Source organism: Oculina patagonica, chromosome 13 (assembly GCF_052425735.1).
Source record: "Oculina patagonica isolate OP01 chromosome 13, crgOcupat, whole genome shotgun sequence".
NCBI lineage: Eukaryota > Metazoa > Cnidaria > Anthozoa > Scleractinia > Oculinidae > Oculina > Oculina patagonica.
In genome coordinates this window covers 22160313-22187953 of record NC_135770.1, presented here as the reverse complement: position 1 = coordinate 22187953, position 27641 = coordinate 22160313, and the positions used below count along the sequence as shown (strand labels likewise).

At 39.0% G+C, this 27641-nt stretch overlaps 3 protein-coding genes across 3 annotated transcripts; all 3 read left to right on the top strand.

Annotated features, from left to right (window-relative positions):
• LOC144636388 (uncharacterized) overlaps positions 1-27641 on the top strand; it is a 55084-nt gene that overhangs the window by 16367 nt on the left and 11076 nt on the right.
• LOC144636387 (uncharacterized) lies at positions 220-6530 on the top strand. Of its 2 annotated transcripts, none has more exons than XM_078495589.1 (6): positions 220-356; positions 2892-3184; positions 3317-3431; positions 3659-3698; positions 4692-4818; positions 5448-6530. In XM_078495589.1, exons 1-6 carry the CDS (start codon positions 290-292, stop codon positions 5964-5966), a joined length of 1161 nt encoding a protein of 386 aa, XP_078351715.1. In that variant the 5' UTR covers positions 220-289; the 3' UTR covers positions 5967-6530. The 2 variants fall into 2 exon arrangements, with proteins under 2 accessions (XP_078351715.1, XP_078351714.1); XM_078495588.1 differs by lacking the exon at positions 220-356 and adding an exon at positions 1489-1615.
• Positions 9531-10826, top strand: LOC144636563 (uncharacterized). The gene has a single exon (XM_078495799.1). The coding sequence runs from the start codon at positions 9740-9742 to the stop codon at positions 10115-10117; it is 378 nt and encodes a 125-aa protein (XP_078351925.1). The 5' UTR covers positions 9531-9739; the 3' UTR covers positions 10118-10826.

The window sequence follows — 27641 nt, the reverse complement described above, 5'->3', positions numbered from 1 at the left end:
TAGCTAGAAGCAGAATGTTTTTTTTTATTTAACTCCTGCCAAAAAAGCTTTCAGTTGTCAACATTTCAATACAAAACGAATGAGCAATTACCAATACTCCATTTGTGACAAATGGATGCTGCGCGCTGTCATCATATAAACTTCTCCCATTGGCTAAAACCGACATTAAAATACTTTATTGGCAAAAAAGTGATATTTACTTCAAAGTTCTCAGTTCGCTCGCAAGAGATTCACGTTGGCAGGCAACTTGTTTACACAACCGACTCACGCAGGAAAAATTTCTTTTACCATGTTTTCTGTTTTCATTTGGCCTATTTTATTCCTTGCTTTTTCTCTGATCACCGAGGAAACACAAGGTACGTTCTGTTCCTTTTGTTGTTCACGCGAGACCATCCCATCCTCTTTTATCAAGACAAATACACCCCAACTAAATACTGTTCAAAAATATTACTTGAAATAAAATAAAAATGTAGGATCATAATCAATTATTTACGGTGGTAAAATGCCAAAGCTGTTAAAGGGAATATATCTACTGCTGTTTAATGTACTGGAACGTTCGGTTTCCCTAGAGGCAATACAAAAATAACACAAAGACAGGAAGACTTTACCACGCAACTCATTAAAAATTTATTATAGAGAACAAATTAAGTCGCCAATGTCAACACCCAAATTCTCCTTAATGGTCTCCTTGCTTTCATCATCATCATCATCATCATCATCATCATCACCATCATAGTAATTCTTCCTGGACAATCCTACACAAGTGTGAAAGGCGCAATGAAGTTAACCCTATGTGAAGCACCAACCAGTGAAACAAGGCCAGACCACGACACCGGGAAACTCCGTGCACTACTCTATGCGACAAGTGTGTGGGTTCTTCAACGTCCTCTGCTGACCGTAACCGACTGAAGATGCAGGAGACAAGGTCTATACGGTTTATCGTCCTTATCCGTGAAGACTAAAACATCTTACCATTTGTAGATATCATTGCAAAGGCAGCAAGTTCTCCTCGATGTTGGTCGTTCTGGGAGTCGAACCCGAGACCTCCAGCACAACAGTTCGGCACCAGTTGGGAGAATTTGATCATTCCTTATTACCAGTGGTCTGTATGTTTGAATGTTAATTAAGATGTTGACACCTGCAATCTTAGAATTGAGACTGAAGCGAGAAAATTTTTTTCAAGAAAAAAGCTCTTGCATTGAAAAATGTATCATTCGATTGCCTATACAGAAAGTTCAATTAATAGCTGGAAGCTGAATATTTTTCTTTCTTATTTAACTCCTGCCAAAAAAGTAACACGAATTTCAGTTGTCAACATTTTATTACAAAACGAAAGAACAATTACTAATGCTCCACTCATAGACTAACGGATGCTGCGCGCTGTCATCAAATAAACTTCTCTCATTGGCTAAAACCGACATTACAATACTTTATTGGTACAGAGAGAGGTAATATTTAATTCAAAGTTCTCAGTTTGCTCGCAAGAGCTTCACGTTGGCAGCCAACTTGTTTACACAACCGACTCACGCAGGAAAAATTTCTTTTACCATGTTTTCTGTTTTTATTTGGCCTATTTTATTCCTTGCTTTTTCTCTGATCACCGAGGAAACACAAGGTACGTTCTGTTCCTTTTGTTGTTCACGCGAGACCATCTCTGCTTTTTGAGTTTGTGTTAGAAATTATTCAGTTAATATCAACATACGCTGAAATAGAAGCAATCTGTTCGAAAAGTTAGTTCAAATCTTTTGTAACATTCTTTGTTTCTTTGTTTCCTTAATATGTTGTATTTCTATAACAAAAGCTGGTTATTTGACATGTAACATGAGAGGTGTTGGCTTAAACTGAATGGAAAGTGAATCGACGAATGACTATTATGTAAATCAGTTGCAAGAAACATTGGCTCCTGTAATCTGATTCTTTGCAATATTTCATTGAGGTACAAGAGTAGACAGAGGAACATCAATGAAGTTGGATAAAAATTGTCAAAATTAAGTATTAAAGTTAAAGCATACAAACAAAAGAGTATGGCGCTTTCATTATGTTTGTATGAAGAATTGAAACGATCACTCAAAAAAGCTGTTGCTAAAAGTTATCCGAAAGATGTTTTTGCCAACTATATACTTTTACGTTCTAAGGTATTAATTTAAAAAACAAAAAAAACTTGGTGACAAGAAACAACTTTCAGCTACAGGTGCATGCCTTTTAATACAAAGAAGTGCCGTCTAAAAGGGGTTCCCATTTTACCTCAGCTCATAAGTGGCATTTCAAAAGGATGTTTTTATGTAAGTTTTCATATTAACTCATAATTGGGATTTCAAAAGGATGTTTTTATGTAAGTTTTCATATTAACTCATAATTGGCATTTCAAAAGGATGTTTTTAATATGTAAGTTTTCATATTACCTCATGATTTGCATGCAAAATGGATGTTTATATTTAAGTTGTAATATTGTCTCATGTTTTGCATGTCAAAAATTCCGTTAAGTACATGTTGACGGGCAAATGTTGAAAAGAATAATTTTGCAGGTGCCTCACAAAAATATTGCAAAAATGCTTTCCGTTATAATCTGTTGTTTATTTGTGGTTTTCTGAAACAAAGTATATTTTAGGAGGTGTGGAAATGCTGAATTTCTAGTTCTCTCTGCCATACTGAACAGTGTCGGGAGATAGATCATAGTAGGCCGACTCATCTTTTAATTATTTTGTGGATAAAAAAAGTATATTTTTTTCGATATCCGAGAAAACCATTGTTACCTTGAGATTCCAATAGTGAATGCATTTAAAAAGGATAATAAATTTAATCTGACGGGTAGACAGTTTTGAAAACATTTTTTTAAACCATTATTTGAAACTATTTTAAATACGTGATAATTCTTCTTGTTCTCACCCCAGAAACAAACATTATGCCACGCGACGATACTTCTTTCGGTCAGAGTTTTAAACAGCGTCAGTTCTCAAAAGACGAGTTCCATTTTCTTAACGTGCCAACAGTTGGAACAGTTTCCGTGTACGATGACTTTGATTGCACCTTTGAATGCCTCAGCAATCCTTTGTGCTTTTCTGTGAACCTGGCCGCCTCCAAAGGAGCCGATGGAAAATTTTGGTGCGAGTTGCTGTCCTCTGATAAGTACAGAAACTTCACGGAGTACAAAGGAAACAGGACTTCGCATCATTTTGCCATTAAGGTAAGAATTGATTAAAGAAAAATTACCTATAATTTATTGCTTTAAGACATTGCTCTAAATATAGTCATCCTTCTACTCGCAACTAGTTTCTGCATTGTTTAATTACCAATCAATGATTTCTTCTTATTTCAGTCGTCCTGTTCTTCCTCGCCGTGTCAAAACGGAGGTGCATGTGTGACGAACTATAAACATGACACGTTTGAATGCCTTTGTGACAAAGGTTTTATCGGCGAGTTTTGCGAGCAAGGTAGAAGCCATTTTCAAAAAACTTATTTAGCAATTTTAATTATTGTATCCAAGTTTCATTTAGTTTTGTTTCCTTAGTTTCTTTGGTTGCACTGCGTTGTGTGCGGCAATCTAAGTTGCAGAAAAAAAAAATGTACTTTGATAAATCGGCCATGGAAGTTAAAGGCAATATTTTCTAACTACACTTAAAGCAAATAGCTCTATTTTTATTTTTTCTTTCTCTTTCAGCGGTGAAGTCGTGCAAGGAGCTGTATTACGCGTTATTCAAGTAATTTAAAGCTCTAAATTCGGTTGATAGACTAAAAAGTAAAATTATTATAATCGTGTGATGAAACTTTTCGATATTGTAATAGTAGGCTGTATAAGTTATACTCATACAACTGGAATAATTCGAAATTAATCCATTACCATAGATGTTTTTGAAAAGTTTTAGTAATGCTGAAAACGATTCATTCCCTACGTTAATACTCTTAAAGAAACAATTAAGAACCGCAAGAAAATTCACTTTAGTCTTTCTTGTCTAGCCGTCCTTTTATTTCACAATAAAGTTTCATCTATTTTTAGAGTTCTCACTGAAGCAGAATGATGTTTTCTCGTAAATCAAATTTGTAACTTTTCTAGTAGACTTTACAATAGCGAATAGTTTTCTCGCTGTACTGTGTTTAAACCGCTTTATGAACGGCCTGAGCTTTTTTATTTATTTATTTATTTTTTTATTAATTTTATTATGATTTTTTCGCAATAGCAACAGACCTGTCTGCCCATTGATTCTGTGGTGTCTTCATATTGCTAAATTTGTGTTGGAAGCAGTTTGCATCGATCTGTAGCTCCTTAGCTCGCTGCAATCTCCTAATGTCTGACTCCAAATATGAATGTACAAATGCTTCGATTTTTTAGAAGAAGCACTAAACGAAACAAAACGCAAGTTATGATGATCAACAATCAGTAATTCCACCGCCGCTCGCTCTCGCCTTCTTCGGTATTGCTTATGCTAATGACCTTATTATAAACCAAATTTAAACAACTAAATCTAATCAGTTAAAAGGCGCGCACGGTGAAACACTTCAACACGATTGGTGTTTCGAATTGTTACTAATTCTCGGGAAAAAAACGGTTTATAAATAGTTTACTGGGGAGTATGTCAGCACAAGACATTACCAGAGATGTAGACTGTTAGCGGCATTACAGACTTCTGCAAGTAATCTTCATAATTTTTTAACAATTAATTTCGGCGTGTTCTCTGGCTCCTTATTTCTAACAGGTCAAACTCAAGCCAGCTGGTTACGCTCCACATTGACTCAAAACCAATTTCGGTTCTTTGTCACTTTGGAGATTTTGGATGTGGAGATGGGGGATGGACGCCGGTCATGAAGATTGATGGAAGCAAGGTATGACATTAACTGGTCAGTGTTTCCAATGGTACAAAATTCTGATTTCTGAAATCAGATAACCATGAAGACATCTGTTCAAATATTTTACCTTATTACATGAAATTTTCGCGACACGTTAATTTCACGATTTTGATGTGCGAATATTTCGCGACACTTGAATTTCGCGATTTTGCGAAACTTTTGTATTTTTAATCACTTTAATTTCGCGTTTTTGAGTAAGGCACGACTTGCATTTCCTTGGCAATATTATTTTAAATGCTCTAGCTTGAATTAAATAAAACGACTTTATGAAAGGAAAAATAACGTCAAAATAAATAAAAAACGCAAGGGCGGGACTAAATCTCGGCAATAGCAATAACAGAGCAGTTCTCACAATGTCTTGACGACAACAACCATTTAGATTGATAATTCTTCCCTTTAGTAGCACTAAACTCATTCTTTCTTGATTATTGATAATAATGTGAGTCACTTAATTTTCGCGTCATGATATGTTCGCGACACTTATTATTCGCGTCACTTAAATTTCGCGATATTTTTGGAATCGCGAAATTCGCGAAATTAACGTGTCTTGAAAATTTCATGTAATAAAGTATATAAGCTGGATTTTTCCTCTTTTTTTATCTCAGAATACCTTTCATTATGACTCGACTTACTGGAGCGATAAAAATGAATACAACGTTCCTGGAGGGGAGACTGGGTTTGACACACAAGAGAGCAAGTTACCGAGCTACTGGAACACATCCTTCTCCAAGATTTGTCTTGGTATGAAGATCGGCCAACAGATCAACTTTATTGTCATCAACAAGCAGGCCAACTCTCTGTACTCACTGATCGCTGACGAGCAATACCGCGCCACCTCACTGGGTCGTTACATGTGGAAGACGCTGATTGGTTCAGAAGCCTCTCTGCAGCGCAACTGTAACAAGGAAGGGTTCAATGCTGTGGGTACTTCTACTTCACATTCTAAAGCAAGAATAGGTATAATTAGTAACGGTCAAAATGACTGCGACTCCTGTAATTCTAGAATCGGGTTTGGTACAGGAGGAAGGCCTGATGACTCCAACACGTGTGGAAACGAGGCTACACACGGAGGAGATAATGGAGAGAAACACATCAAAGCCATGGGATATATCTTGGTGGAATGACAAGGAAAGCAATGAACTTTAAAACTAACGGCCTTGAAACCGTGTCGGATGTGACCTTTTAATAGATAGATGTGGTTTAGGGCACAAATAATAAAACACTCGTAAATTTTTAACGCGTTTAACAAGATGAAAGATTTAAAGCTCAGCTGGTTTACCCGCATTTTAAGATTAACGCTTGTTTCTTCCCGCAATAATCGAAAGAAGCATATATACTTTTGCTATTTTCCTTTACAATTATCCTGAATACTGATTTCGTAGGGACGGAATTTACCGGAAAGATAGAATATAACCTACCGAACATAAAGTAATCATCCAATAAGAAGCCACCAAAGAATTAATACTGATGATGATCATACAATAAAAGTAATAATAAGTTTAATGAAGTTCACATTTTCATACTTAGTTTAACCTAAAATTTTATTTTAAATTCGGTATTAATTTAATATTGTTATTTCCACTTTGCTAATAACTTTATTGTTACTGTATGAATTTGTGCTCATACAAATAAAGCTACTTGTAGTCGTTGTTGTTGTTACCGTGTGTTGTTTGCAGTGTGTAAGTGAATGCGAGTAGTTTCGACACAGGTGGCCCAAGCATGAAATTTGAATATATTAAAGTAAAATGGCGGCCTTTAAAAATATAAGAGTTTATATGGGTTTTAAACGGAAAATTTTTTAGCGATAAATAAAAGCGCAAATTCTAAATTAAGTTGACGGAACATGAAATAGTGTCGTTTGCTTTTGTTACAGCGTAATTTCAAGCCATTTTGAGCTATTTTACGTCGATTTACTGTAACATGTTTATCGTACATAATAATATGACAAGGTAGGAAACCTTGGTCGCTACTGGCGTGCGACATGTGTTCAAATTGGCTCGAATTTCGCACACAAAAAAAGCTACCACTTATATTCTGACTTCAAATACCAAAGATAACTAGGATGATAAGCGAATGCGTTTCTAAAACGTGCTTGCTCCTACCTCGTCATTCTCAGCAACTAGCCGCTTTTGAAATTCCAAAACCAGCAACATGAATCGAGCATAATTGCGCATGTTTAAGGGTTCTAATTAATGGTCAGCCTTTCTAATGGCGCAGAAATGAGAATATTAAAAGTGACAGGCCAAACACGACTCCCGCCGGTCGCTAAAAGTTAGCCTTCAGTTTGTTAATGGAGGATTTCACTCGCTCTCTGGAGCCGTTACAGCATTGATATTTATGCCATTGTGTCTGCTAGCTAGCTCTCTGGCATATTTGGTTAGATTTATCGGCTCTTGTTTGTTGAAAGATTCTTAATTGCCTTCAAAAGAATGTTGTAGTCTGTAATGTATATCAGATCAGTGGGTCTCTAACCGTCATCTTGTTTGAAGTGGCGGTTAGCTTGCAGAATAACGTTTCGTTATTCCACGGTTGCGAGGGTCTAAGATCCAAGTATTTTTATGGCTACTACAGTCTCTAGGCATTGAGAGCGATGGTTTCTTTGAGTTAATGTTTAGCTCCCCTTAGTTTGAGTGGTTGCGATTTGAGTTCTTGTATGGGACTAAACTTTACCTCCATTATTTTTTAACTGTCTTGTTGCGTTACTTGCATCCAACAAATAAATTCTATGGCAGATTGATTACTGCATTTGAAGTTTCTAGGATGCTGCAACGATGTCTCCTGGCAAATGTTTTATCTTAAGCAAGACTCGAGTTTCGGTCCTTCAGTGGACCTCATCAGTTGCTCCTATGTTAAGGTCTCATCGAATGATTTGGAATCATTCTATTTGCCGTTTTTGTACTTGACTGCAGGATCGAAAATTCTGCTTTCTAATTGGCTCGTTTAACTGGACCAATTGTGTTAATGTTGTTCGATCCGTGCTTAAGTTGTGTTTGTTGAGAAGGCGATTTTTCGCATTTTAGACCGTTAAAGGTCAGTTCTGATGCTAAATGGTGGTTCTCTCGTAGCCGTGCGTAAGTGGTGTCCCACATTATGAAGAAGGGCTTCATTTCGAATTTATTGCACAGCATGCGTTAGTCTTTAGCATAGATTTTTTCTTGCGATCAAAGATAATCTCGTGCAACGCAGCGGAACGGGGCTCTGTCAAAAAAAGGTCACAAGTGAGAATATTAAAAGTGACAGGCCAAACACGACTCCCGCCGGTCGCTAAAAGTTAGCCTTCAGTTTGTTAATGGAGGATTTCACTCGCTCTCTGGAGCCGTTACAGCATTGATATTTATGCCATTGTGTCTGCTAGCTAGCTCTCTGGCATATTTGGTTAGATTTATCGGCTCTTGTTTGTTGAAAGATTCTTAATTGCCTTCAAAAGAATGTTGTAGTCGATAAATCTAACCAAATATGCCAGAGAGCTAGCTAGCAGACACAATGGCATAAATATCAATGCTGTAACGGCTCCAGAGAGCGAGTGAAATCCTCCATTAACAGACTGAAGGCTAACTTTTAGCGACCGGCGGGAGTCGTGTTTGGCCTGTCACTTTTAATATTTTCACTTGTGACCTTTTTTTTGACAAAGCCCCGTTCCGCTGCGTTGCACGAGATTATCTTTGATCGCAAGAAAAAATCTATGCTAAAGACTAACGCATGCTGTGCAATAAATTCGAAATGAAGCCCTTCTTCATAATGTGGGACACCACTTACGCACGGCTAAGAAAGAACCACCATTTAGCATCAGAACTGACCTTTAACGGTCTAAAATGCAATAAATCGCCTTCTCAACAAACACAACTTAAGCACGGATCGAACAACATTAACACAATTGGTCCAGTTAAACGAGCCAATTAGAAAGCAGAATTTTCGATCCTGCAGTCAAGTACAAAAAAGGGCAAATAGAATGATTCCAAATCATTCGATGAGACTTAAACATAGGAGCAACTGATGAGGTCCACTGAAGGACCGAAACTCGAGTCTTGCTTAAGATAAAACATTTGCCAGGAGACATCGTTGCAGCATCCTAGAAACTTCAAATGCAGTAATCAATCTGCCATAGAATTTATTTGTTGGATGCAAGTAACGCAACAAGACAGTTAAAAAATAATGGAGGTAAAGTTTAGTCCCATACAAGAACTCAAATCACAACCACTCAAACTAATGGGAGCTAAACATTAACTCAAAGAAACCATCGCTCTCAATGCCTAGAGACTGTAGTAGCCATAAAAATACTTGGATCTTAGACCCTCGCAACCGTGGAATAACGAAACGTCATTCTGCAAGTTAACCGCCACTTCAAACAAGATGACGGTTAGAGACCCACTGATCTGATAAACATTACAGACTACAACATTCTTTTGAAGGCAATTAAGAATCTTTCAACAAACAAGAGCCGATAAATCTAACCAAATATGCCAGAGAGCTAGCTAGCAGACACAATGGCATAAATATCAATGCTGTAACGGCTCCAGAGAGCGAGTGAAATCCTCCATTAACAGACTGAAGGCTAACTTTTAGCGACCGGCGGGAGTCGTGTTTGGCCTGTCACTTTTAATATTTTCAATTTATGGCGGAGCAAAAACAACATGAATCGAGCATAATTGCGCATGTTTAAGGGTTTTAATTAATGGTCAGCCTTTCTAATGGCGCAGAAACCTGATTTCTGAAATATCGTAACCATAAAGACTAAAGTGATTTTTCCTTTTTTTTTCAGAGAACCTTTCATTATATCTCGGAGTAATGGAGCGATAAAAATGAATATAATCTTCAAGGAGGGGAGACTGGGTTTGATACACAAGAGACCAAGTTACCGAGCTACTGGAACACATCCTTCTCCAAGATTTGTCTTGGAATGAAGATCGGCCAACAGATCAACTTCATTGTCATCAACAAGCAGGCCGACTCTCTGTACTCACTGATCGCTGATGGGCAATACCGCGCCACCTCACTGGGTCGTAACACGTGGAAGACGCTGATTGGTTCAGAGGCCTCCTTACAGACCTTCTGTAACAAAGAAGGATTCAATGTTAATTATAACAGCTCATATTCCAAAGCAAGAATCGGTATTATTGCAAACAAACAAAACAACTGTGACAATTGCAACTCAAGGATCGGGTTTGGTGGAGGAGGAAACCCTGATGCTGACAACACGTGTGGAAACGCAGCAAAATATAACCCAGATAATGGAGAAAAACACATCAAAGTCATGGGATACATTCTGGTGCAATGAGAAGCAAAATAATCAGGATAATAAAGGGGTCAATAAACATTTACAGACTGCCTTGAAGCATTCCAGATGTAAATTTTAAATACGTAATTAAAACTGCAAGAATATCAAATTCAAACCCATAGATTAAAGGGACTATGCCACGGATAGTAACATATTTCTGAACAACTAAAATTTATATTTGAAACTCATTGCCCATTTGTATTAACAATTGCTATTTTAGAGCACTAAAACTGTTTAAAAGCGCGTTTGGGTGAGGATGGCTCGGATGGAAATGGATTCCAATTTTAAAACGTTAGCCAACGTTTTCAAGTTGTTTCCGCGTGCCTTCAAATCAATTGATTATTTATAGCCGACGTTTGGTTTCTATTTCCAAATAAAGGTTATATCTTTAAGGCTAAAAATCTGCGAAATCCCCGTGACACAGTCCCTTTAAGGTCAAGAGGAAAAAGGCAAGCATCGGATAAGGCAGAGATGTAACCTAACGGTGCACTTCTGAGTTTAAGCATTGGGGCGATTTATCAGCCATCAGTAAATTTAGCAGATCTTACATTTCAGCTATTAGTAAAAAACGCGAGGGCCTTTTTACAGTTAACTACAACAAAGAATGGAAATTGGGATTTAAGCGAAGTTAAAGGGGGTTTAATCTGGTTTTAAATTTGTTATCCAACTTTACACCATCTATTAAATGTTGTTAAACCAATCTACGCTACCATGTGTAAGTGTGATTTAAAGTTGATGTAACAACAAGCCGCTCAAAAAGGGGCTTAAAGACATAATGGGTCGGTCGGGCGTTGCTGATGTCTTTAGGGGTTCATCATATGACATATGCATCTATCACAACGGCTCAATCAATAAATCCTGGATATGTGATACAGATTCTATCTCCTACAGTCTTAAACAGAAAAATGTACAAACGCAACGCATCATTGTAGCTTGTCCGAAGACCGATCTCAGTGGAGAGGTCGTTACTTATGAATCGAACGTAGAGCTCTTTCGAAAATACAAATATTTAGAGCCCAGAGTCCGTCCATGTCGGTCAGCGGTACGGGACAGACTCTGGGAAACTGGAATCGATCAGATCAATTTCAGGTCGATTTCAGGTAGAACCTTGGTCTTCCGGTTTTTATTGCGCATGCTCTCAGGTCTAAGCGGAAGTAAATTTCCCAGAACGGAAGTAAATCGAGAAAGTTGAACTATTTCTAACACAGTATTGACAGAACTGGTGTTTATCGAAGCAACAAAAGTAACAAAAACGTTCTGCAGTTAACAAAAGAGAGAGTCAACAAAAGAGCGTCTGGTGCTTTGATTTCCGTTAGTCTTTTTCTTGTGCATACTGTTATAATGGTTTTAAATCAAAGATCTTGTTTGCCTTCCAAGATTCCGCCTGACTGTGTGCATGTATTCGTTGTTGTTTTGCGGACGACAGTGAAGAAATTAACATAATGCACAACGCACGGACAAGCTATTGTTTTGTTGATAAAAATTTTTGTTTGGCGACTTTCGTATATTTCAAAGGCTTCTCGCTGACAGCGCATCTTTTCAAGCAAATAATTTTTTTCCTCGTCAAATAGCGGTAATATTAATAAAGACGTTAAAGGCCACACCGGTCAACGCTATTCAAAAGGTATAATTAGCATTTCGGCGACTCAGCTCGAGCACACATTCACGCAATTCACGTGCACAAAATTGTACAATTCCTTTTTTCAGCAAAACAACAACGCGTAATGTTCAAATTCTGCTTTATTAAGGCTGGTTCTCATATGATCGCCCCGATCGTCTCTGTCGCTTCTGTCGTTTGCAAAGTCTGAGGTGATTGGAGCAAGCAAACTTTTTGAAGCGACAGAGGCGACAGGGACGATCGGGGCGATCATATGAGAACCAGCCTTTAGTTATTATTTTGAATCGAGCACTGTCTGCGATATTCAGTTTTTCAACCGTAACGGAGATTTGAAAGAAAACAGTAGTTCTAGCGAGATTTGTAAGTCAACTATAAATTGAGTTTTCAATCGACCTTGTCCTTGGTGACGCCGTGGTTGTTGTTTTAAAACTCCGCTCAGAATCGACGCTTAAGGTCGCGCAGGACCCTTGCTCATTAATAAATTCATTAGCCAAATTTCTTGACGGGGTGCTATTTTGTAAAGCTTTAATTCGCTACATTTTGAACATCGATTCCTCTAAAATTTATCAAGGATATTAAGGGATGATGGAATTACATCATGATTGTCCTTTTACTGAGAGATAACCGTTTATTGTAATGTTACAGGCTCTTAAAAGTTTGACTGCAGATAATGCGATTTTGTGTCCAAGTTTTTGGCCACAACAGCGCACCGAATTAAATGATTGTATAACCTAGAGATGAATCATAACCTCTTTTGTGTTATGACAAGAACGAAATTTTCGATTTTAAAAACTGCTAGAAGTTAATAGCTTCTAAGAGAGTAAAAATGTGAAATTTAAACTTTGAAACGTGCTATCTTCATTTTGAGAAAGAAATTTCAAAATTCGCTCTTGTCATAACACAATAGAGTGCACCAAGTTCATGTTCCTCGCGAATCAACTCCTGAAATTCTATATAGGCGAAGAAAACTTGGACACAAAATTGCAGGTTTTTCTTCTTCCGAAGACCTTCCGAGACCTCTCTCCTCCGCAGAGGTCTCTTTCGTGTTTCGGGCTGGGAAATAGGGAGAGGAACGGGGAGAGGCGAAAAGTAAGCGCGCGGAGCCTGGAGAGAATCGAAACGAAAGCGCGCGGGGCACACTGGGAAGGGGAAAGGAAAGGCTCTGCCAGATAATGTGCGGTTCTGATCTCTGGACAGATTTGCGGTTCTGTGGACAACCTTTGATTATGGCTGAAGGAGACAACGAATTGAACGACTTTGAATGTTATTTTAAAGATCTAAGTATGGAAGGTAAGTGGACGCTTTTTGGTGAAGTTTCGATCCTTATCATTTGATTTTTGGCCGTTCGTGTTTTCTCGTGTGGTTATCCGCCATTTTGGATTTTTCTTGGACAGGTCTCCGTGCAACACACTCTGTTTTCTCGATCTTACAATCGTTAAAATTGAAGATGACGACGGATGCCAGCCTGTATCAGTATCCCAGTAAAGGATAGAGCCAGTGGCCCCGCAAGAAAGCATTTTTTGACGCCGGATTCTAACTTTGCGAATGAACCAAAACCGAAAGAGGTATCATAGGGCAAGTGAAGGATTTAATGGTTGTATAGCCCGCTTATCTGGGGCTACAAAAGGTTAAATAAGCTTTAGGAGACATTTTAGAATACCAGACCACTTATTTACACATCTCTGAAATCTTTTTTTAGAGCAAAGCATATCAAAACAAAGAAACCATCTAATTTTAATGTGATGCAAATATGTGGCCTGGTATTTCTACAGTTGAGCCAGAAATTGTTCCTCTAAGATTATACTTATATAAACTTAAGAAAGGAACAACAAAGCCAGTTGTCATCAACAACTCACATTAAGAGCATCCACAACTGTTTTTCTGGCCAAATTCACTGACTATTATGAGAATGCATTCACTTAGCAGAAGCTTTGATTTTTTATTTTGATTCAAGCACTCGATTTGCGAACCTGCTTATTTCACCAACAGCCTAGCCTCTCATACTGATGTAAAATTAATATATCAATTGTAGTAAATCTAAAAATGCCATACTCCAACTTGGTCTTACTACATCAGGGGGTGAATATGTCTCATTCTCTCAAGAATGAGCAAATAACTAGAAATGAACTATAAAAGTAAACTGCCCATTGGCAACACTAGTAGTCAGTAAAATGTCTGTAAACGGTTGACTTCAATAGGAATTCAACACTGAAGTTTCCTGTTTTAATATTGAAATTGAAAGAAGACCATCGTTTTGTATGTTGACAAGGCAAGACATTAAAATTTCCCAATTAATTTAGAATAAATTAACAGTGTACTCATTCCAGGGAATGTGTTTTTTACATGTACCATGTGTCTATATTTCCAACAATGTAAAAATCTTAACCCAGCTATTTTGTTTTGTTTTGTGTATTTGTGGTGCTTTGAAACCAAAGTATTATTTAAGTGGTTTTTGTCTTTAGTTTTTGATAGCTTTGATATCAGCATACAAAGCACTTAGTGTACTAGTTGTTACTAACTAACTGATATTCTGCGGGGTTTTTTATTCGCGATATACCAGTACCTAACATTTTCTTATGAGACACATGAAAAAGATTTCAGCGCTTGATAAAATGATAAGGTACATGTACTAGTAACAAATGTACTGGTATGTGAAGTCAATGGAAACAGATGTACAACTGAGTAGCCTTGTGGTAGTATATTCCCCCTAGCCTCTGAACTATTTAGTTTTAGAAGGTATTATAATGCAGAATAAAACAGAGTTGCCTTGAAAAGATATGTATTTATTTTTTGTACAAATATGTTTTAGGAAAGTTAACACTTCCTCTACAAAAAGATTCAAAATATTGTTTTCAATGTGGCACAAGATGCTAATGAGAAAATGCCCTTGATTGTTAAATTTAACAAATGTACACAGTAGCAGAAGTAATGCACTTTTCAACATTTGGCATCAACTTTGAATCTTGAAAAAGATTGGAGCCAAAACATTTTACTGATATTATAATTTCAATCTTAGCATATGAGAAAAACAGAAGAATCGTGCTTGTTATTTAGCAAAACTTTTAATTTTAGGGGGTTGAATTTAAATTGTCCATGTTTCTGGCCAATATGTCAAAAAATGGTAAATAAAGTCCACATATTTTTTTAAAAAAAATTGCATTTGAAGGCCCCATTGCCAGAATTTTTTTTATTAAACCTAAATCATTTGTGTGATCAAAGAACATGTGGACACCAATAATACTTCTAGAATATGTTTTTTCTGTGTTGCACTGATAATTTTAGTTCCTGATTGTATATCGACAGTTTCTTGCAATTCCAAGACTCTCTCTCCATTCTAGGGGGCAGTTTGGCCTGGTGGTTAGGGCACTGGACTTGTAGTCCAGAGGTCACAGGATCAAATTCTCCTGCCACAAGATGGAAATGTGTTTGTTGGCCTTATTTTCAACTGCCCATGCTTCGTGAAAAGACAAATAGTCATATTCCTGCCAGTTGGGATTTTTAACTAGTTTCTCTTTTATTTACAATATTTGTTTGTTTATTTGCAGTGTCCTTGGTAAGCATAGCTGTGCGTAAGACATCAACACATAAATACAGTAATTTCTATTAATTTTAAATATTTTCCTCCACACTGACAAAACAGGGGGAAATTTCCAGTGTCCCTGCTCACATATTTTTTCCCCAGCCTCTATGAACATCCATTCCCAGCCTGTATGAAGGATGAAATAGGCCTTTGCATAGGAAGACTCCAAAATAAATTTTGCACTGGTATGTGCTCATTTTAAAGCTTTTCAGTTTTCCGATTTACTTGAGCAACACAGTATGTTTTTTTTAAACCTGTGGGGACATTAAAATTCAAGTTGGGATTGAGAAAAATGCTTGTTGTAACCTATTGTTAAATACCGTAAATCTGCAATTCGACAGGTCGAAGTAAATTCCTGTCACGGCTTTCTTCTAGCCCTCTAATGTTTATGGCCTTCGTAAGAGGAATAAATGAACCAACCGTTTGCAATCACCTAGATGTAAGTCACAACATAAAAGAACGAACCGTATTCGCTCGGAGGTTGCTCCTGTGACTGATACTTCGGTGGTTTAATCGCCATGTAGCCTGCGAGAGCAGACGCATTTCCGGCCGTCGCTTCTCTCCGCCGAAAAATAGCGTCTGCGAAACCGAGCCAGGAAACGATTTCTGTGACGTCAGTTCAAGGTAACCAATGAAAATTTACCTTAAATATCCGAAGAGGTGCCACGCGTGTAGCCTGTGAGCCGTCACACAATCGCGTGGAAAAAACAATGGCAAACGAAGTGGACACTACGCGATGAGGAACGTCTTGCAAAGTGTTTCAGTTTAATGCTTTAATTGGCAGTGGGAGACGTACTCACGAATCTTTAGAATGGATTTGGGACATCAGCAATTTTCTAAGCATTACCTGAGAGGAATATTTAATTTTACTATTGTGATCGTCTTTCCGCCGCTTGTAAGTTCTAAGTTGAATGAAGACAATGAAGGACCAAGTCAGCCTATTATCGTCGCTTGACCTAACTGCAATAGTGCTGAATATCACACGGTACATTGGAAGCCGAGAAAAGTAATATTGAAAAATATAGCCGCTATTTGATCGTGTACGGATCACCAGAGTCTCAGATAGGTGAGATAAATATTCGGTAGCAGCAGTCGTTGTTCACGAACCATATGAACATGTTACTAGTTTTGTTGGTAAGTTTATTTTATTGTATATACTGTCACCAGGGATTTCAAAACAAGTCATAAAATCGATAAGAAATTTTAGGAAAATGTATTATCAACCGGAACCGTGTAGCCGGCAGTTCCCAACTTAGAGAGCGACAGAAATCGAGCCAAATTCCGGAGTTTTGGGGTCAATTGCGGTAAAATCATTACTTGCTGTAACTAGTAACTTTACTCCTAGACAAAACTGCCCTGAACTGAAACTAAGATGACGATACCAAATAAAAGCAATACTATTATTGGTCAGAGTTGTAATTTCAGTGTACTGTCTCTTCCGAAAGAGACGAATCTTTCGAGCGACTCTCTGAGATTCGCCTTTACGCAGCGGATCAAGATGTAAACATAACTTTAGCTATCGCTAAAATCTGCGAAAGTTTTCTTGGTTTTTATTCTTTGGGACAAACTTTTGAGTCTTCGTGGTGCAAAGAAGGACGCTAAGAACGCTTCAGGGTTAAGAACTCGCAGGCCTTGCAATGACGCTTGTCGCAACTTTTTTGTGTAATTTCTCGAAAGGTCAAGATGAAACTCACCTGGTCGATTGTCGCGTCCGGTGTGTTGCTAGAATTTATTACCTATCTACTGACAAAAAGGACATACATTAACCTCCTTTGCAACTGAAAATGTTCTTCTGCAAAGAACTACTTTCACCGGGGGAAGAAACCTTCGATGTTTCAAAAAAATTGCCATAGCATCTCGCAGACAGCTCATAACAGCTTTGTCGCGAGGGAGCCACGTGGTGTGCACTCGTGTTTTATTCTATCGCGTAATCTAATTGGCCAAAGAGAAAACAAAAGATGCGACGTCACAGAAATCGTTTCCTGGCTCGGTTTCGCAGACGCTATTTTTCGGCGGAGAGAAGCGACGGCCGGAAATGCGTCTGCTCTCGCAGGCTAATCGCCATGTGACTCTTGAGAACGCGTCTTGCATAATACCAAGAACAGAATCATCGATAGTCGATATGTTGCGATGCATCGTGCGAAAGTGCTGCATCAAACCATTATACTGCCCCTGCTCTCGAAACACTTATAACACAAAGCTTTTCCAATTTTCCTCGCATACTGAAAAAGTCGACCAAAGAGGGAGAAAAGTACCCGCTTTTGTCATACTTGCATGTTCAGCTTCCGACGCCATCTTGTATATTCCTAAAGAAATTGATCTAGACCCAGACTCTCTCGGAAATCGGGCGCCATTTTGAAATCATTATCTGGCAGAGGCCTCCGCTCCTTCGCCCTTCCCGTCGTCCCCCGCGCTCCCCCTAATTTTCATTTTTCGTGTTTTCGCCTTCCTCCCCCCGTGTTTTTTCGCCTTCCCCCACGAAAGAGGCCTCTGCGGAGGAGAGAGTTCCGAGACAATGTTTACAACCGACTTGTGCTATATTCGCTGCTGTGAATCTAATTATGATAATTCGCTTTGTTTCAGCGCACGGTACGCAAAGCTGAGAACAATACCGTCTAATTACGTGTACAAAGAACTTTAAGAAAAACATTCTCATGAATATTTCGTTTGTTGTCGGCTTCAGTCGTCGCAGTTCGTGCACACTCTTTAAATAAATACATACATAATGATTTCAAGGCTCCTGCGCGACCTTAAAGGAAGTCCTTTTTTTATTCAAGGTATCTTTTGAGTTCAAAAAGAATGGTAGAATTAGAAAATACTTCATTTATGTAGCGCCATATGAAGAGTTCTTAGGCGTTTTACAAAATTAAGGTGATACACCTGAACATTTGACCATGGAAAACAAAAAATGTTTTCCAGGGTTTCCGGTTTGGTTTACTTCCGGGGTAGATTTTCAGACTTCCGTGTTGATTTCTATTGTTCTGTGAGGACCAGTAAGACACTGAATTATTATTCAGTTTCCCAGAGTGAGTCCCGGCGACCCTAACGCTGACCAACCGCTGACGGATCGCGGAGCCGGGGGTCACTCTGGGCTCGAGATTGCTCTAGTAACAAAGAAATACATGTATGCATCGTTCCCAGGGCTTTTGAGTTTACATAGGGAAAAGTCCTGGGAACGAGCTTGCCAAAACAGCTTTGATATTTGACTTTTGCGAAAATTTTAAGGGGGAGGCGCATTCTTCCAGTGCTATCGTGCGTTTGCAGTTAAAGACGAAGGTTCTGGGTTCGGTAAAAAGTCCGCCGTCGCAAGAAACTTCATTACGGTAAATTTAGCAACTGTTTCTGTGCTTTTGCACAAACTCCGTATTCAGAGAGCGCCTGGCCACAAAAAAGCTTTGTTGATATATAAAAAAATAGGGGATAATCTACTCTAATTTTTCAAGACATAGATACTCGAATTGAACTAGCAATGATGTTCAAGAATATTACCCGAAATACGATAAAAACGCGGGATCCTAGTCAATTTTTTAGTTCTAAAACTAAAGGGTCAGCATGGGGTTTAACTGATAGCTGAGCATTGGTCGAAATTTGAACTGTCTGCTGAGAAATGACGCGTTTTTTATCTGATAGCTGAAAATTTTCCAATAGCTGAGAAATGGGCTGAAATTTAACTGATAACTAAAAATCACGAACCCCCTTGTAAACCCTCTATTAAAGGGAATTTGTTTACTGCTGGCAGTAAACGTTGCGTTACTGTACTGGAACGTTCGGTTTCCCTAGAGGCAATACAAAAATAACACATAGACAGGAAGACACTACAACGACTCATAAACAACACGAGACAGGAAGTTTTTACTACGACTTATAAACAACACGAGACCGGAAGATTTTACCACGACCTATAAACAACACGAGACAGAAAGATGTTACCACGCGACTTATAAACAACACGAGACCGGAAGACTTAACCACGACCGATAAACAACACGAGACAGAAAGATGTTACCACGCGACTTATAAAAAAAACGAGAACGGAAGACTTTACACGCGACTCATTAAAATTTATAATAGAAGACAAATTAAGTCGCCAATGTCAACACACAATTCTCCTTAACGATCTCCTTGATTTTAGCATCATCATCATAATCATCATCATCATCATCATCATCATCATCATCATCATCATCATCATCATCTTGGACAATCCTGTCCAAGTGTGAAAGGCGCAATGAAGTTAACCCTATGTGAAGCACAAACCCGTGAATCAAGACCAGACCACAACACCGGGAACTCCGTGCCCTACTCTATGCGATAAGTGTGTGGGTTCTTTAACGTCCCCTGCTGACTATAACACTAAAGATGCAGGAGACGAGGCCTAAAGTTTATCGTCCTTATCCGAGAAGACTAGAACATTTAACCATTTGCAGATGTCATATTGCAACGGCAGCAAGTTCTTCTCAGTGTTGGTCCAGTCTGGGAGTCGAACCCGAGACCTCCAGTACAACAGTCCGGCACTAGTTGGGAGAATTTGATCACTCCTTATTACCAGTGATCTGTATGTTTGAATGTTTAATTAAGGTGTTGACACCTGTCATCTTAGAATTGAGACTGAAGCGAGAAAAAATTTGCAAGAAAAAACCTCTTGCATCGTAAAATGTATTATTCGATTTCCTATACAGAAAGTTCAGTTAATAGCTAGAAGCAGAATGTTTTTTTTTTTATTTAACTCCTGCCAAAAAAGCTTTCAGTTGTCAACATTTCAATACAAAACGAGCAGTCCCGCACCGGTTCAAAGCGTCTCTCTGATTGGCTGATTCACGAGAACAATAGAAAATTATTTATTAAAATAAATACTTTATATGTTTTGTGGTGATTTATTTTACCATTAGTAGTTCCTCCAATTTACATCCCATCTAAGGAACATTTCTGGCTATGACCGGAGCCGGCCATTTCTGGCCGAACCGGCCGAACCGGCCGTACCGACGGTACCGGCTGTACCGGCCGTACCAGCGGTACCGACTGTACCGAGTGTACCGGGCGTACCGAGTGTACCGGGTGTACCGAGTGTACCGAGTGTACCGAGTGTACCGAGTGTACCGAGTGTACCGAGTGTACCGAGTGTACCAAGTGTGCCGAGTGTACCGAGTGTACCGAGTGTACCGAGTGTACCGAGTGTACCGAATGTACCGAGTGTACCGGCTGTACCGACTGTACCGGGTCTATCGGGTGTACCGAGTGTACCGGGTGTACCGGGTGTACCGAGCGTACCGAGCGTACCGGGTGTACCGAGTGTACCGGCTGTACCGGCTGTACCGGCTGTACCGGCTGTACCGGCTGTACCGGCTGTACCCGCTGTACCGGCTGTACCGGCTGTACCGAGTGTATCGAGTGTACCGGGTGTACCGAGTGTACCGGGTGTACCGGCTGTACCCGCTGTATCGAGTGTACCGGCTGTACCGGTTGTACCGAGTGCACCGGCTGTACCGACTGTACCGGGTGTACCGAGTGTACCGAGTGTACCGGGTGTACCGGGTGTACCGAGTGTACAGAGTGTACCGAGTGTACCGGCTGTACCGGCTGTACCGGCTGTACCGGCTGTACCGGCTGTACCGGCTGTACCGAGTGTACCGAGCGTACCGAGTGTACCGAGCGTACCGAGTGTACCGGCCGTACCGAGTGTACCGGGCGTACCGAGTGTACCGAGCGTACCGAGCGTACCGAGTGTTCCGAGTGTACCGAGTGTACCGGGCGTACCGAGTGTACCGGGCGTACCGAGTGTACCGAGCGTACCGAGCGTACCGAGTGTTCCGAGTGTACCTTGTGTACCGTGTGTACCGAGCGTACCGGACCGTAGAACGTTGAGAGTAAGAAGAAGTATCACAAAAGTTTGCAATGAGATGTATATAATTATCGTACAGTAATTGTGGTTCACAAAGTTCTCAAGCTTTACGCAAAAGCTCGCGGTGATTCTGTGTCATTCTGTAAAACGTCAAACCTGCTTTTTGATGTTTGGTGTTGTTTGAAAATAATTATTTCAACAAGAAAGTAGGACAGAAGTTGGCAATAGATTGAAAATAATTCAGGTGTATAAGTCTGACGGACTTCCTCTTATTCCATCTTTCGGCGTGACAGTATTTCGTGGGAATTTATTTTCGCTATTTGGAGAAAAGTATGTTAAAACATTAAAAAATATATGTCCAATAATGTTTTAGTTTTATTGGAGACATATGCGGCGTTCACAAACGACTTTGGGAAATACTTTGTGCAGAAGATTGAAACGATCCGAAGTGGGCTTGACACGGATCCTGCTTTTTCACAGTAGAAAATGACACTTAATGCGCTGCTGTTGCTGACCCGGCACCATCGTTTGCTGGATTTACGCTGCTGTCTTGTAATGATGTTAAATACTAGCAATCAACTGAAATACTCTTTACATAGATTGCAACCGAATGACCTCCTCAGGATCGTACCGTTACTGATGTTCGAGACAAAGAGTTGCATATAAACTATAAATTTAATTTTCTAGTAATTTTCTTCGTGCAGCCAGAGTGTGCGCTTATTTGTGCAATGTACCTTATTACATATAATTTTCGCGACACCCCTTTCCTTTTATTTCGCGAATTTCGATATTCCAAAAAATCGCGAAATAAAAGTGACGCGAACAATAAGTGTCGTGAATATGACATGCCGCGAAAAGTGACTCACATTATATCAATAATAAAAAAATATAGATTACTTCATAGAAAGTGCGCCGTACGGATTTATATTCACGAGTTGCAAAACTTTCGAAAACGAACGAGTGAGCGTAGCGAACGAGTGAGTTTTCCAAAGTTTTGCAACGAGTGAATAAAAATCCGTACAAAGCACTTTCTATGCTGTAATTTGTTTATTATATATATAACGAGAATTCAACCATTGAACACTTTACGCCGAATTTTCCAGTTTATAACATTTGACATACAACAGCTGCAGTTAACGGCGCGAGAAAACAAAGCTGCAAATGCACATAGCTTTACAAGCGAATTCGCTATTTCATACATATACAAGAAAAAAAAAAGAAAAAATTACTGGCGACAAACTCTTCTAGACAAAAACTTTATTAAAATAAACACACTGTGTTACATTTACGTTTTAAAAAAAAACTTCGTATCGCATCGAGAAAACTTCGCCACAAGCGAATAAACTACTGGCGAATAAACTGGCGAATTGTGAACAAATTGTTACAACACAAGGAGTCGGTTAATTAAACAATAATTACGACTTAAATCGCAGATTAAAAATGCAGTTTACTTAACCAAGACGATCCTAAATGCGCCTGAATATTCTTAGAAAGTCCGCGGATGTGTTGTAGTTCCGATGTAGGTCTTGTCTTCGCTTTCATTTATCGACACTTCGCCTTCGCGCCTTCACTTCGCCTTTAGAATGATTTTTATCACTGTCGTATTCTTTAGGTTTTGCTTAGCGTGTTTCTGTTGGCTTGCATTTCCATTAAGTTCTTGAAAGGCAAACTTTTGTAAAGGAAGAAAACGTGTAGCCATGTTTTCAAAACATAAACTGCCGTCGAAAGGAAACTTGCCGCTCGCTTTCTCAACTGAATTCTCAGCGCTGTGATTAGTTGAGTCGTACTACCCTAGATGCTGATTAGTTATATTTTTCACATGTGAAGAAAGCTATACGCGAAGCTGATTGGACGTATCGCTTTTTTCACATGTGAAATATAGCAAATATAGAATTCTATTTGCAAGTTTCATTGCTTAAAATTCTCGCTATATATATAATAAATAAGTTTAGTACCACTAAAGGAAGGAAGGAAGGATCAGTTTTGAGTGTAAATGAATGTTGTCGTCAATTGGCTCAAGAACAATAACTCATGCACATACAAACATGGCCTACTTGTAGACATTGTAAGAAGTGCTCTGTTGTCTGTCGGTGATGCATGTGTTTGTTTCCGGCCAAATCAGAAGTTTCCCGAACTTTAAGAGATCTTAAGATAATTCGGTTGAAATTCGCTCGGTGAATATTCGTTTTCTTCGTCCACGTTGTAAGCTCTGAAAAATATCAATCTTTTCGGTAGTTTCTTTGCGAATGTGAGAGTACACGTTTTGTTTTAGCAGGTTTAGTTGGAAATTTGAATTTGCCGGCTTTCGAAAAAATACACGGCTTGGACCGTTTTCATGGAAGTGGTCCGTATGGCAAAATCCCGACCAAAAAAGAACCAATCAAAACGCTCGGATTTGTCTAAGACTGGCTTTGCCATATAATAGTAGTAAATATGGTGGTAAAGGGGATATGCATGACGCGTAATTTTAAAAAATAAATTACTCACTCGAGGAAATTACACACACACACACACACACACACACACACACACACGACACACACAGGAATCATGAAGTACACGATTGGACGAAATAAGTTGTGTAAAATACGCGTTCCCTCTGCTTTATTAATCCTTTTTGGGTTTTTGTTTGTTGTGAACTCAACGGCAAATTTCGGTGAACATGCATCGCTTAAAAGATCATATTAATCGTAGTACAGGTATGAAAAACGGCATCTAAGCCGGTACGCTCGGTGCGCTGGGTACACCCGGTACGCCAGGTACGCCCGGTACACTTGGTACACCCGGTACACTCGGTACGCCCGGTACACTCGGTACACTCGGTACACTCGGTACACTCGGTACACTCGGTACACTCGGTACACCCGGTACACTCGGTACGCCCGGTACACTCGGTACGCTCGGTACACCCGGCCGTACCGACTGTACCGGCCATACCGACTGTACTGGGTGTACCGAGTGTACCGGGTGTACCGAGTGTACCGACTGTACCGGCCGCACCGACAACGCGATATAACTCAAACAGTTCCAACATAAGAAAACGTCCAAAGCTTACAAAACTGACAATCTCAACTAAAATATCGTAAAAAACGATGCATCTCGTCGAACAGACGAACATAGCTAAATGACACCAACCGTTTCGCCAACCAACTTTGGCTTCACAACCAAAGTTCGCGTATGATTGGTCCGGTACGTCTCGGTACAGAATTTATAAAATCAGCCAAAATCAGCCAATCAGAGAGCCGCTTTGAATCGGTGCAGGACAACTGTGGTGTAGGGAAGTAACCCCACTAGCCTGGCCGAGCCTCTCGCATACCGGTTGGGGTTTGAGGGGATTTTTGAGTTTTGGGGAGAAGGTGTATTTTTGGGGTACTCTTTCCTATAAATGTGAAGATCTTTTGAGTTTGTACTGAAGCAGCAAGGTGCGTGAGCAGCCGAAGGCCACAATCTTTCCCCATACCTTATCCACGCCGGACAATGAGCGGCATAATTAATGAGTGAGAATGGTATACTATTCTCATTCATAATTATGACGCGGAATTCAGAAGTGCGTGGATTACATAACCCCATTTGTTTATAGATAGTTGTGTTAGGTAATGCTTAATCACCACGTGCACAATCGCCGTATTTAAAGATCCCTTTGCTTAGTTTCGGGGCATTTCGAAAGAGATACGCAAGCCGGGAAGTCCGGGCGAATTTTCGACCCTCCCACCTCCCCTTCGGCGACGTAATAGACAACTATAGTGCTTTCTCACCCTGTCACTCATTGCCTCGGCCACAATCTTTCCTCATACCTTATCCACGCCGGACAATGAGCGGCATAATTAATGAGTGAGAATGGTATACTATACAGAAAGTTCAGTTAATAGCTAGAAGCTGAATGTTTTTTTTCTTATTTAACTCCTGCCAAAAGAGTAACACTAGCTTTCAGTTGTCAACATTTCAATACAAAACGAATGAGCAATTACTAATGCTCCATTTGTGACTAATGGATGCTGCGCGCTGTCATCAAACAAACTTCTCTCATTGGCTAAAACCGACATTAAAATACTTTATTGGCAAAAAAAAGTGATATTTACTTCAAAGTTCTCAGTTCGCTCGCAAGAGATTCACGTTGGCAGGAAACTTGTTAACACGTTTGTCCGACTCCCGAGGAAATATTTTTTTTTTCTCAGTTACCATTTTCTCTCTTTTCATTTGGCCTATTTTTTTCTTGCGCTTTCTCTGATCACCGACGAAACTCAAGGTAAGTTCTGTACCATTTGTTGTTTATACGAAGCTATTCTTGCTTTTTTGCGTTTGTGTTATAACTTATTCAGTTGATATCAAAATACTCTGTTCTAGAAGGAATCCGTTAGAAAAGCTATTTCATTTAAAGTAGTGTATGTAACTATGTGTTTTGCAAATAAAAAATTAAAAAAGGGTTTATTGTCTTTGTAACATTCTTTATTTCCTTGTTTCCTGTAATTTTGTATCTTAATAACACAATAGCTGGTTATTTGATATACTATGGGTGTCAACCAGAACTGAATAGAAAATAAATTGTCGAAGAAGTCGAAGAAACATTTATGTAACTACATAGTTGCAAAAAACAATGACTCCTGTTATCCGATTCTTTAGTTATTTCAGTAGGACATACATTTACATCCCAGTGTCTATAAAGAAACATCGAAGGATTGAAATTAGATATAAAAATTGTCAAAATTTGTGCATTAAAATTTATATATATACATATAACAAAGAAAGAAAAAAGTATACCACTTTTGCTACTTTCTTATGAAAAGCTAAAACATACACTTTCTAAAAAATGTATAAATTCCAACGAATTTTTTAGTCAACCATATACGTGTCCGTCCTAAAGTATTTAAGGTGGCTCCATAGGGTTTTGAGATATAACGGCGCGCGCACAAGTGATACCCATCAAGAGATCATTTTCGCGTTATTTTTTAAACTATTTAAATAAAAGCTGCCGAAATATTAAAAACAAGGACTAAAATATGTTGTGCATCATTCTTTTTTAAAATAACGGCCTTTGTTTTTGAGCTACATCTTCTCAAAAAGTCCTATTTTTTGGTGTTTTTATGGCTTTGATCTTAAATTTCTTTAATTTTCTTCGGTGAAAATTTTTGAAATTCTCCCAACGGATTGAATCTGATGAGAAATAACTTTTAAAAACAAAAAAAGTAGGGGTCGTCCAGGTCGTTTTTGCGTTTTTGGCTATTTTGTGTTTTTTTGACTAAGCAAAAAAACTGGCTTACAAATTTTTTTTAAAAAACGGCAAAAGGGGCAGTTAAAAAGGTATCACATCTATGCCAAATTTAAAGGAATTTCACCGAAGGAAACTCTAGTAATTACAAGGGGAAAATTTCTATTTTCGCTCGAATAATAATTACGTCATCAGAATAGAAATTGTCCAAGATCGCTATTTGAGCATGCGCGAACTTTCGAACCATACGAGTTGATGAGTAAAGACGAGCGTTTCCCGTTGTTGTCGGGTTTTGTGCGAATATCTGTTAACCCCAAGGTTGCTTAGAGACATACCTTTATCCTTTATGTAGTAGAATCTCTGAAATTCTGCTCGAAGTATCTCACAATCGCGGAGACTATTTTTTATTTTGTCTTTTGCTTTCGATCGTACGAACTTCACAAAAGCGGCCAGAAGCACCGCGGACGTTGTAAAAACCTTTTTAGGGTGTTGTAAACTCTTTAATCTGCTCAACACAGGAAAGCGCAGGTGTTATTTCATTGGCAGGAAGCAAGTCTCGCGTTTTCTCGCCGAAAATTTCACGCTCGCGTGAAGCCGCCATGTTTGTTTTGATTTGCCGGCATTTCAAGCTCGCCCTTTCGTACCCATTCTTCGCGCGGTCAAGAAACCCTATGGAGCCACCTTAAAGAAAACAATTCAGAATCTCTTTTACAATTTACTGAAATTTATGAAACAAATATTTGTCTACAGTTAAAAAGAAAATGGAAAAACCAAACGTTAAAGTTCCCACTGTGTCACATAGATTTAAAACAAGTTATCAAATTCTGTTTCAGTCGCGATATTAAAATATTGTTGCTCTATTAGAAGTTGCTACATGAAGTGTTCCAAAACATCTAAAGTGCTAAAATACTTTAGTTTTGTTTTTGTACGTGAAGTGTCTCCGTCACTTTCAAAACAAGCCACGAGCAGATGTTTTTGAAAAAAAATGTTAATTATTCACAATGCTCTAATCGACGTTTGCGTGCGTTTTGCCTTTCATTTATATGGTGAATTACGACACAATATTGTGCAAGACCATTGTCATCAATAATATGCTATATATATAATGGTGAAGCTTCTAGGCTGGCGTAATGGGAGCGTGTTAACAATACTGAGCTGCCCAACCGGTCACTCTTTATAGCCCGCAGTTAGCCCACTAAAATGTCACATTCTTCCCACCAGTGTGAAAAATGTTGCCGCAAGAGGACCTCAGCGGTTCCCTCCACTGATATGTTTACACTG

Bases quoted from the DNA above. Each gene is read 5' to 3' on its own strand.
- LOC144636387 (XM_078495589.1), top strand. From the start codon at position 290: ATGTTTTCTGTTTTCATTTGGCCTATTTTATTCCTTGCTTTTTCTCTG. The intron at 357-2,891 runs GTACGTTCTGTT...TTCTCACCCCAG, and splicing joins GATCACCGAGGAAACACAAG to AAACAAACATTATGCCACGC. The intron at 3,185-3,316 runs GTAAGAATTGAT...TTCTTATTTCAG, and splicing joins CGCATCATTTTGCCATTAAG to TCGTCCTGTTCTTCCTCGCC.
- LOC144636563 (XM_078495799.1), top strand. From the start codon at position 9,740: ATGAAGATCGGCCAACAGATCAACTTCATTGTCATCAACAAGCAGGCC.